At 44.0% G+C, this 12,697-nt stretch overlaps 1 protein-coding gene across 1 annotated transcript in view; it reads right to left on the bottom strand.

Moving 5' to 3' along the window:
- The window catches only part of MCM8 (minichromosome maintenance 8 homologous recombination repair factor), a 334,641-nt gene that overhangs the window by 167,072 nt on the left and 154,872 nt on the right, over positions 1-12,697 (bottom strand). The window contains exon 9 of the mRNA XM_086927685.1: positions 9,855-10,006. Coding sequence (XP_086783811.1) covers positions 9,855-10,006 — 152 coding nt within the window. The remainder of the gene's footprint in view (positions 1-9,854; positions 10,007-12,697) is intronic.

The raw sequence follows: 12,697 nt of genomic DNA, 5'->3' as shown, positions 1-12,697 counted from the left end.
CATTTTGTTTCATATTTTAATAAATACGGCCAGGGGGGTAACTCCCCCCGCCTTCCAAAAGCTCAAACTTGTGTCTGTCTCCTCCCATGGGGAATTGGTGTTGGGAGGGGGTGGCGGGCATCCCGGCCATATTGAAATCCAATAAGATCCTATAAACACAATCAATATCCACACCATAAAACACACCATGTAACACGTTAGAAATTGGATTTCTGGTTGGCTAAGGCATGCACTATTTCAGCAAGCGCAATACCTCTTACACTATAGATCGCAATACATTTTCTGTCACAGAAGTCCCTTTTATTAACTCTGTGCTTGCGTACTTATTCCTTCTTTTTTCATCACAAGCTTTTTAACATTTAAGTATCCCTGCACCTGTACATAACAAGATCTCTTCAATGTTTCAAAATAGACATCACATTTATAAAAAACACATATACATAATACATTACTCAGTGGACACTAAATAAGCAGACGCGTTTCGACCTTGTGGACGTGGGACCATCAATTTATTTATACAAAGGTCTTCATCAGGGCTGAGTTGGGTTGAAGTAAGACATCTTTAAATCATCTTCTGTTGTAGATGTAGATTGCTGTGAATTTTCTACTAGTAATTCTTATGATTGTGAAGGCAGATAGTCTTTATTTTTCTTCCCTGAGGTGCCGGAGCTTGGTGGGCATTATAGGGTTTTTTTCTTCAGGCGTGTTCTGCTCTTCAAGAAAATGTTTGAGTTCCCAGTATTCGCAACCATCTGGCAGTTTCCAAACGCTGGAGCCGTTTTAGCGATCGAGGAAGTTTAAGCCAGGCTGAAACCACCACTCATGTCAGGGCAAGGGAGTTACACGCTGAAGATAACCCCTGCTTGCCACCCTTGGTAGCTTGGCTTGAGCAGTCAGGCTTATCCTAGAGACAATGTGTAAAGCGTTTGCACAGCACACTCCCGCTCACACAGCAGCAACACACTAGGCACACCACAAAAGACTCTACACAAGGTTATAGAAAAAATAGCTTTTGTATTACTCAGAAACACATTAGATCATAATCACCAATATACACTGTGCCAACTGGCACTAGGTAGGACTTCACACGGACATATATAGGACAGGGCCAATTGGGCCACTGTCGGAATCATTAGATTGCACAAATAGTGAAACTAGAAACCACCAGTATCCACTGGTAAAGGCACTTAGCCTAAACACATTATGCAAAACATAATCAGCAACCGCGCACCTTAGTGCGCTCTGATTATAGTACACATCTCATGAGGCATGAACATCAGAACAGTACTTAGCATAGCACACTATGCAATAGACACCTCCTCAGTAGTGTACCCCAGTAACACATAACCTATCATGCCCTTCTCTTGTGCAGATAATATACACTCTCGAGGAAGGCCCATCTCAGGCATAAAGCTTGACCATGGTACTAAGCTTGGCTCACCAGGCATATTCTCATCAGAGCACCTTAGTACCCTTTCTGCTGGGCCCATATATCACAAGGGTGTCCTGCCCCCAATCATTAGGAGCGGAGCAGCTGCTCGCGACTAAGTGGCGCAGCTGTGACTGTGTCAATACAACCAGAAATGCTGGCAATCCAAATGCCCCCAATATCCAGGACGGCAGCAACCGCCGGCAACAATGCGGCGCTACGGAGCCCTTCACAACGCGGCTCAGGTTGGAAGGAATACCTGGACACTTCGGCTGAGATAGGGAGGGTGCAGCGACCTCTCCGGTTTCCCTTCTGCCAGGCGGAATAGACTGCTGCAATAGGACCCGGAAGCGAAGTCTCCGTCGAGTTCGCCCCCTGCGCAGCCTCTCTGGTCTCCTCAGGGCTCTGGAGGCTCTCCTCTCGCCTTCGGCAGCCCCCCCTTTTTACAACTGGACCTCCCTCCACTGGGGTGCACCCAATGGCTCCTTTTTCCACTGGTCTCACTCCCCACCGTCTCGGCCGCAAGCGAGGCTCACCTCGAGCAAGGGAGCCCCACCTAGAACCAGGCTGCACTTCCGCCTGGCTTCCTCTGCCCGGCCACGCCCCAAGTCAGGCTCTCCTCGCCCGTCTTCCAGTCCTGCGGCGATTCATGGGATCCCGGCACAGCCGCTCCTGTTCACCATCTACAGAGCGAAGTCTCCGTGACATATGGCACAGATGGAGCAGCTTTCCAGGCGCTGGTCAGGGCATTCAGACCCCATGCGCACTCTGGGGCTCCGGTCCCTTTATGGAGGTTAGCACGGCCCACACTGCAGGACATAAGCGCTCCTCCCATCCTTGGCAGCAGGCAGAGTTGGAGCCCCACTCTTTGGGCTCAGGGAATAAACATGTGGCGGTCACGAGGCGCTAAGTCCCAAGTTCCCTAGGGCATAGCTGGGCACAGGGAGGCCAGCATGTAGGGATCCCCAGGGAATTGCAGCTGGGTCCCACAGCGGGACCTCCTGACGCCTAGCAGTCCAAAACAGGTCTCAAAAAGCACATTTCATGGGGTCACAGCCCCAGTACTTATACCCCATATGTCTTTGTTCTCTTCCCCTGGCACAGACCTAGACCCGGTCCAAACCAGTTCTGGGGGGGGCACTCCAACCTGCCTTTACCGGGCACAAACACCCTCATTGTTAGAGTAGGTCCTGGCCCCTGATACACCACAGGGGGGCGGAGCCAGCATTGTACAAGGCAGGCACAGACCTATTCAGGGTCAGGGACTACTCCTCACACTACTCCAAATGCAGATCAGCCTATTCAGCCTAGCGCTGACTCACCCAGCCCCTCTGGAGCCAAGGCACTTCCCCAGCCCCTGTCACTCCAGAGCCAGACATTCAATACGCATCAGGCAGGCACAAAGACACAGAGCACACAGACATGCCATCTTCTAAAAGTGGCATTTCTAAAATAGTGATAATAAATCTGCGTACCCAATCAGGCAGCATTTATAATTACTATTCCACGTTGTACTATTCACATGTTTATTGTGATTTATGTAAGGACTGCTGATAATACCTTAATAATTACTGGAGGAAAGTGGTGCACATTTTTGACATGGTCACCCCAACTTTTTGCCCGTTATTCGATGCACTTCTGACAGGAAGTGCACTGGGTTTCTGCTAGCCAGGTCTCCAGTGGCAGATCTCTTTCCCTAAAACTGTATAATTGTTGTTCCTATTGGCAATACTTTTGGCATCCCTGATAGTCCCTAGTAAATCGTACCCCAGGTACCTAGGGCATGGGTACCAAAGAGGGTTCCGAAGGGCTGCAGCATGCATTGTGCCACCCTAAGTTACTTAACTCATGCGGACTGCCATTGAAGGCTGCATGTCTTGGTGTAGACAAAAGTAACCATGCCTGAAGACACTGCTCACATTCTATGTAAGTCACCCCTACAGCAGGCCTTCAAGCAATAAGACAGGGTGCACTATACTGCACGTGAGCAGGGGAGTGGAATTTATTAAAATAAGTACTTTTCCATGGGGCAAGGTGCTTCATAAATCTACCTGTCCTGTAACAAAATCCATATGTCCCTTTGGTGCCATGTTTTGCAGCGACAAATTATGGCAGCAATGTCATTATATAAGAGCTCTTACATAGCCTCTCCGATTATGCCAGGGCTCATACCATAGTAGTGTTTGAGTACTAGCAATCCCTGTATGTTGCTACGCTTTCACAGATCTACATACTGCGACTGAAGGTAGTGGTAAACAATAGTTCCAGGGTTGGAAAGTCCTTTTGAGTCTGTGCAAACCTATTAACTTGCATGTTTTAAGGGTTCTCAACAGCTCTTTTCTAATCTTTTCCAATACTGAGAAATGTTGGAAATTTACTCCTGACAATGGCAGACGTAAACCTTCTTCCAGAGTTGGGAAAAAAGTGGTTGGAGAGAAAATAAACTTGCAAACACTAAGGTTTTCGCATGAGCAAATCTACACATGCATATTTGCTCATGCTAAAATGTGGTTCACAAATATTTTCTAGGAGTACTATTTCTTCCCCTACTGCTGTAAATTCTTATAAATTCACAAAAGCCATATAGCTGCCCTTAATGCAAGGACATATACCAAGGGTGCACTTTTTAGACTTTCTTTAATAATTGGTCTGGCGTTAACCATGAACTTTTGTGTTTATTAAAATTCTCTCTCTGTATCGGCTGGCTTATGGTGAGTGACCGCATTTTGCTCTTTCATAAGGAGCATATCAGCACACAAAGTAGTTCTGTTCAGTGCCAGTAACTAATGTGGCAGTGTGTGCTTTTTGAGATCAAAAACTATTTTTGCTTTTGCCAATATTTGTTATATTGGTGAGGGTCCAGCAGCTCTCACATCAATAAGGTTTTACAAAAACCATGCCAAAGTCACGCATTGCCAACACTAAAAAGCTGACCACCATTTCAGACCTACTGGCTTTGCCAATTGTTGTTTATTTTTATGTTTCCCAAAATCTCATTGAATTTGGTTACACTTCTGAAATGATAAAAAGATTTAAAAAAAAAAAGAAACTGGTTACACTGGTTTTCTAATATGAATATTTTGGGGGAAATATTAGCATACATCATCACATTTGACTAAATGATGCTGCAAAGAAATGGGAACTGAAATTTTAAAGTAGTTTAGCAAAAAATGTTTTTTCCTACTTTCGTTTTTTAGGAAGATTTATTATTGAAAGCAAAGAATCATTAATCTTGCTTTCAAGCTTCTTCAAATATTTGCATCTAATCAGAGAGCATTCTGGGAAAATTATGCATAGCCTCATATTGCTAAAACTTTGAAACCGTGTGTCCACATTTTTATACTGGAACAATGTCAGTAGTGCAGTCAGAACTTACATTTACTGAGAGCGCTCAGCCTAATAATAAAGGCTCTCAATTAATGAACCATAAATACTAGTTTGAACAGCATTAACATATGCACACAAATATTAACCTAACTGCAGGCAGTGTCCTTCCCTGATCCTTAATGTGGTACTGCAAACTGGCAGCCAAAGGGTTTGTGCTGCAGGCGGTTGGGCCTGCTTGTCCCAAGGACAAAATGAACATTAAAACTTGTTGCCCTTGACCCCAAACAATATGTCTTGGCGTTGGGCTATAGGAATTCCACATCCCTGTGTGTGGACATATCTGCATGAGCAGATATGCCCCTGGCTGGCCAGTTCAATACCAGGGAATGACCAGGGAAGCCATTTTAAGAACATGTTCTGGACACTGATAAAGACGAGTTCCCAAGCTACATGATGGCTTCACTGACATGTATGGTGTTTGGTATCAATCACCCACACTGAGTCCGGTGATGGATTTATTAATACATGCACCCAAAGGGCATCTTAGAGGTGCCCCCTGAAAACCTACCAACTACTAGTGTGCTGGCTGACTGGTCCTGACCAGCCTGCCACACAGACACGTTTCTGACACCTAGGGTTGAGGGCCCACGTTCTCAGGAGGTAAGGAACAAGCCTGCTCTGGCAGATGGGCTGTAAATTAACATTTCAAGGCAGGGGGCTGTACAGAACATCACCACAAATCTTCCTTTCTTACGAAGGATGCACTTCACCACCTCATCCTGCAGTTTCCTGTACCTCCAAAAGCTTGGGAGGACTACCAGCCTTCATGCAAGCCCCAGGAACTCCCATGGAGTGGCAGAGCTGCTACCCTGCATCCTGCAGGTACCCCAGAAGATCTGCGAGGATCTGACACCGGATCCGACTACGGAAAGCACCTCTGCACCTGTGCCCCTTAGCACAAATTGAAGTGGGCAAACCGCATGGCCCTCAGACCCTCCAGACTCGAAGCCCACCTTGGGTTTCCCAGCTGTTGACTTCCTGATACCGCCTGCAGCCTCTTTGTGCAGACTCCCTCTACCACGAGTGTCTCCAGAGCAAAAACCCTACGCCTCAGGACCCCTCTGCACCTAGCCGCCACGGCCTGAGGAGAAGACGGCCAAAGACGGTCCCACGTCCCGAGCATCGTGAGACCTGAGCCCACCAGTTGATTCAGCCGGACTGGTCCCCCTAGTCCAAACCTGCAGCCTTTTTGTGACCGGACTGAAACCCATTGACTTCAACAGGGCATCCAATGCTCTACTGTACCCCTTCACCAGGCCACCCCAGTGCTGTCAGAGGTGACTTGTTGGTGCTGCATTGGACCCTGCCACCATACTTGTTGGATCTGAGCGCAGCCTTTGGCATGGTCTACCACCCAATTCTTTACTAGAGGCTGGAAAGCATAGGTGTTACACAGACAGCTCTAAGATTGTTAACATCGTTTCTCACAGACAGCAGCTTTCAATTTAGTGAGGGGCCTTTTCTGTCAGGAACACACCAGCTGAAATGCGGAGGGCCACAAGGCTCCTCTTTGAGCCCCATCTTATTTAATGTTTATGTACAGCCGCTCTAAGACATTTGTGATCAGGGTTTCACAATGGTCTCCAATGCCAACGATACCCAGATTGTGGTCTCTGTCACCAAATACTAATGCAACCTTCGACAGCCTCAACATCTGTCTGGAAAGAGTATCCAACTGGATTGCCTCTAGCTGCCTCATATTAAACAGAGACAAGAATGAGGTAATGGTGACAGGAAACAATCCAGCACGTTGGGACCAATTCCTATGGCCATCAGAATTGGGGGAAAGCCCCACCTCCCTCAAGTACGAAGTAAAGCGTCTACGTGTTATCCTAGATAAAGAAGGAACAATGGCCATTCAAGCAAAAAAGGTGTCTGGTACCTGCTTTGGCCTCCTGAGGTCTCTGGAAAACACTCTAACAGCACCCTTTGGAGTGTCGGAGAATAGTGATCCAGGGGTTAATACTCTCCAGACTAGACTTCGGCAACTCACTATACATAACATATGAGGGCAGCCCCTCATAGGTTATGGGAATGCTGCAGGTTTCCTGAACTCCGCAGTCAGAGTATTGACGGGACTGTCTTAAACTCAATCTGCACGAGCAGCCCTGGTGCAACTTTACTGGCTGCCAATAAAAGAGTACAATTTAAGGCTCTCTGTAATGCTCACAGGGTAAAGTATGCCAGAGAACCACATATCCTTTAACATCTCATTACTCCCTAGATTACTGCCAGAGATTTGAGATCAAATAATCTCTCTCTGTTAAGCGCGCCCAGAGTCAAGAGAGCAAGAGGAGGGAGTCAGTCCTTCAGCTACCTTGTCGCAAAACTCTGGAATCCCCTTAAGGTCAGACCAAAATGGACACACTTTTAGGAAACAGCTGAAAACTCGCTCATTCTAGCAGAGCAAATCTTTCACTTGTTTGCCTCTACTGCCAGGAACCCCATACCTGGGTAGCTGTGCGCTCTACAAATATTCTATAATCATAATACACACTTTAAGTCCGGAAGATTGGTTCTGTAAGTTGCTGTAAAGTACCTGTATGCAGTACATGCCTTTTCTCCGCAGGATAACATTACAGCTGCAGAAAATTGCATCAAATGTTGACTTTAGAAAACTGTTAATATTTCTATTCCGAAGTGTACTTACCTGATCGTAATGAATTGTGCCTAAACTTATATGAAGATTTGTGTTATTTTTATAAATTGGAGTGGATCTACTTACTGAGACGTGTGTATCTTTAATTGACTGAGTTGTATGCAGCAGATTTCCAACACTCCTCTCTGATACGCTTAAGGCTGCTATACCACACCTACTTCCAAGAGAGCATCTTGGAATTGCTAGAGCAAGGCCCTGTCAACTTATGGGGGATTCCTGGACTCTTTGCACCAGTATACCATTTACGTAAGATATGTGTGATGATCTACTTATTGTAAACTATCAACAGACATAGCAGTGTCAACTATTTCTAGAGTTCGGGGTGAAGTTCATACATATACAAATCACCCTTTGCAGATAATAGTTAATCGGGCATAGCGGTCTGACTCATAACACTCAATCTAGATGAGCCTAACTCATCTTAAGAACAGTGAAAGACACCCACCTGTTCCCTTTTCCACCAAGAAAGGTGCAATTAGATTTAACTTCTTGAGGCTAAGAAATCTAACTGGTCTCCCCACACACAAATAGAGAATTTTACAACTAGGAGTAACTTGCACACCTGCATTAAAAAGTAATTATTGACTGTGTCTTTACCACACTGCAGTAGTTGTACCAAGTGAATGAGTATTCTCATTTCTGTGAGTACTTGTGTAATTCTCAAGACTTAGGTGTGACTTATGTCTGAATTTCCAGGAGTAAGACACTCATGTGAAAAACTTTAGGAATCCGATCCTGTGTATTTTTTTTAAGTATGAATGTTTATCATATTTAGCTGCCCTCTAGCATTACATTGAAGTTTTAGAGAAACATTATTTTCAGCTTTTCGTAGCGACATCAATATATGATGGTAGGATTTATTCTCTCATCTTGAAAACAGGGGTACAAGGACAAGTGCCAACAAAGTCCCATCCGACATTCTCGCTTCCTTCACCTCCTTTAATGTGTGCACATTTCTTGATGAAAGAGCTGCCTTAAGCTCTGCCATCTGGATGTCCCATGTGGTATAGACCTTAAGGGAATGACGCTTGAGGACCCTCCTAATTAGGGCCACATGCCAACAGACCAAAGTCTAAATAATTCCTAAACTTCTTATTGCAACCAGTGAGTACTTCATTATGCTTTGTTGTTTGCTCAACATCCCTTAGTAGTCGAATGAAACTGTACACCTGTGTTGACCCAAACGATGCTTTACAAATTAGAATGAGCTTTTGTAACTTTTCAATGCGCAATGGGGATTATCATCAATTACAGCAGGCACCGATATTACTATCAACCATAAATGCACAAAATAAACTTTCCTTAATAACAGTGATGCATCTCCCTCAAATTCAAACTGAATACTTCCTGTGAAAATAGTTGCAATGAGGTTCCTCACACAGGAAATTCAAACTTGACTAAAGAAGAAAGCAAGAGAGATGAAACTACGAGCAATGGGGTAAGTGTTTGTGGCTATGCCAAATGAAAGAAGATGCAGCTAGCAGAAAATTCCTGCCTACGAAAAGATCTTTCAGTCCCACAGAGTGTTTCTACCTATATCTGTCATAAGGAACTAGGTTTTCCTTTTTTAGAAGATCTTATTAGGATACGCCCGATTTGACTACGACATAGGATTTGGACTCTTGAATAGAAAATGTTTCTCCAATAGTATATATTTGGATTATGCAAAGTAAATCCCATAGATGAGTTATATTAAGATGTTCCGTATTGAGTTGGGTAGAGCGAAATGTTTTAGAGATCCTGTTTCCTTAAACAGAGTAAGGTAGAAATTAAATCCATTTCAATTAAATTGTTGGAGGAGGAAATATTTAACAAGGAATGTGGGTAGCCTAGTGTTTTATCTCATGAAATGTTTATTATTGATGGTATTCAATCTTATTTAGAGCATGTATTTATTAAACAACATAGCTATGTTTCAATGCGGATTAGATACAATATTACCTACTGCCTTGTGTCATTTCCAAGGGATAATATTTGATCTACAGCTGTTAAGTGTCCATATCATAGTGTTTTAGATCAAATAACTTTTTTGTAAATTTAATGAGGTGCCATGGAAGACACAAAATCTAATAGCTATGTTGCAAAAGTACAAATGTAGTTGATGCAGACCAGCTGTGATTTTTCTCCAACAACTATGTACTTTAGAAATTTGTTTAGCTGTGTCTACATTTTTATGCCATGCTGCTTTTATAAACAAGAAATTAAGGGGGTATTGAATGATAACATTCTATGCAGCTATCTGTAAATGGGTAATTATGATATATCTTTATGTGCAATGTTTTTATATTTTTTAGGAGGTTGTCCTTTTATGGTTCTGTTAAAGAAACCAAATAACGCTTTGGAACTAAGAATAATGTTGACGTATTTCAAGATGCATACCATCTCCACTGCTCGACACCTTTACAATTCCAGTGACAGTCACCATGTCGCCAGGAACACAGCTGTCTACGAGATCCTGGACCAGCTCACATTCTATTGTACGAGGAATTCTTCCTGCCTCTCTCTGGTCATCGGACATCAGCTCCTGAACCCTGAAAAAAACCCATTATCAAACATGCAATTAATCTCCATATACAAACCATGGTAACTTAATTTAGAACCTAATCCGAATATGCAAAGCAAACTAAAAAGTGCAACCTGTATGCACATTACAAAAAAGGAATGAACAAATTATGTACCTGTAAATGTAAAATGGACATTTTTCTTTCACAACATTCTGCTTGTTAGTGCAGTACACACTAATAAAAGGTAGGGAAGCAGGTTTTTCTGGCCTTATTTACAACAACAGTGTTAATCCAATACCAATGTCTCAATAATTTCAATGAAAATACCATTAGCAAAATCTAGATTCCAACATTCATATTCCATCAGGCACTGGAACCAATTAATATAATGACAAAATGCTTGATCTATCATGCAAAGCAAAGAGAATGCTTTCTGAGAACAGTTACCTCAACACTTCAGAAACATGCTCTCTCCTCAGATTTCTTTAAATTAGAAAACAAAACTGCCATTCCTGAAGAAAGAATAAACCCACAAAATAATGCAGCTGCCGCATCATAGCACCTTTTTTTGTTGATTCTGCACATCATGCCAGATGAAGACAGGAGTGCAACTATTTTAACAACAAAAAAAAACTCACATATAAGGTCAAGGTAATCATGCTATAATGTTTGCCTTACAATTAAAGTTAGAGACCAGGTGTCAGTCTCACTCCTAGTGCTAATCACAAAAATAAAGGAAGATTCCAGTTCTGGGTGCACAAGAATCATAAATTAATATACATATTACAAATTAAGCTATTGTGAATCCAGCATTAGCTTTCCTTCTTGAAAATTGTGTGGCCAATGCTGGAGGGTTCTACTTTTGTAATAGCAGCAGAGAATGCATATAAAATATGCAATAACAAGAGTGCCCACGAGTGACTAGTAGTGCAGCTAATGAACAACATGAGCTTTAGGAATATAGATGGGCAGCAGAAATAATCAGGACCTTACAGAATTAGCATTGGAAAAGCCAATCAGTCTAGTGTTGGCCGTCAGTCTTTTGGCAATTCTTGTTTTATTGTGTCATGGGTTTCGCAAAGCTTTGTTTGGGAATCTGCTGGGTCCTCATCAAATCTAAAACAACATTGTCCGAAGGCAGAAAATGTTTTCTTTGTTCTACAAAAAAGTATCTATTACCACAGTTATCTCTGGCACAGAAGGCAACTACTTTGTGTGTGGATGTGCTCCTTTTGAATGGGCGATTTACAAAAAGGGGGTGGTGATGAACAGAGTGTCTGAGTTAAACAGACCACTCTTACCCAGTCCAAAGATCAGGGCTTGATCCATCACCGTTATTTATCTCACTGCCCCATCCCAGCTCAGAACCTGGCTATATGCAAATCAGTCTGTCCCTGGCCCAGTGCATCATGGGAACAGGGCAGACTAAACTACCAAGCCAATTCTTCACCAGAAAGGAGACAAGCTACCGGGGACCGGTTTCTGGCATTTCAGCCTTCTTCGGCCCGGCTTGCTTGAATCCTGATGGAGCAGTAAGAAAGGGACTCATGTCTGAGTATACCCTGCCACACCTATAGTGGCCAAAAACGATTTACAAAAAGGGGGTGGTGATGAACAGAGTGTCTGAGTTAAACAGACCACTCTTACCCAGTCCAAAGATCAGGGCTTGATCCATCACCGTTATTTATCTCACTGCCCCATCCCAGCTCAGAACCTGGCTATATGCAAATCAGTCTGTCCCTGGCCCAGTGCATCATGGGAACAGGGCAGACTAAACTACCAAGCCAATTCTTCACCAGAAAGGAGACAAGCTACCGGGGACCGGTTTCTGGCATTTCAGCCTTCTTCGGCCCGGCTTGCTTGAATCCTGATGGAGCAGTGAGAAAGGGACTCATGTCTGAGTATACCCTGCCACACCGGGAGCTTGTTTCCTTCCCAGTGTAAGAATTGGCTTTTGTAGTTTGGTTTGCCCTGTTCCCATCATGCACTGGGACAGGAACAGACTAATTTGCATACAGCCAGGTTCTGAAACTGGGATGGTGCAGTGAGCTAAAAAACGGTGTTGGATCTAGCCCTGATCTCTTGACTGGGTGAGAGCTTTCTGCTTAATTCAGAGACTCTGTCCCTCACCACCCCTTGTTGTAAATATTTTTGTCCACCCTAAGCGTGGAAGGGTATTCTCAGATGTGAGACCCTTGCTCATTGCACCATCAGGATTCAAGCAAACCGGGCCGAAGACGGCTGTAATGCCAGAAACCGGTCCCCGGGAGCTTGTTTCCTTCCCAGTGTAAGAATTGGCTTTTGTAGTTTGGTTTGCCCTGTTCCCATCATGCACTGGGACAGGAACAGACTAATTTGCATACAGCCAGGTTCTGAAACTGGGATGGTGCAGTGAGCTAAAAAACGGTGTTGGATCTAGCCCTGATCTCTTGACTGGGTGAGAGCTTTCTGCTTAATTCAGAGACTCTGTCCCTCACCACCCCTTGTTGTAAATATTTTTGTCCACCCTAAGCGTGGAAGGGTATTCTCAGATGTGAGACCCTTGCTCATTGCACCATCAGGATTCAAGCAAACCGGGCCGAAGACGGCTGTAATGCCAGAAACCGGTCCCCGGGAGCTTGTTTCCTTCCCAGTGTAAGAATTGGCTTTTGTAGTTTGGTTTGCCCTGTTCCCATCATGCACTGGGACAGGAACAGACTAATTTGCATACAGCCAGGT

Source organism: Lissotriton vulgaris, chromosome 6 (genome assembly GCF_964263255.1).
Source record: "Lissotriton vulgaris chromosome 6, aLisVul1.2, whole genome shotgun sequence".
Taxonomy (NCBI): domain Eukaryota; kingdom Metazoa; phylum Chordata; class Amphibia; order Caudata; family Salamandridae; genus Lissotriton; species Lissotriton vulgaris.
Note: the sequence above shows the minus strand (reverse complement) of the source record. Positions and strands in the feature narration are given on the sequence as shown.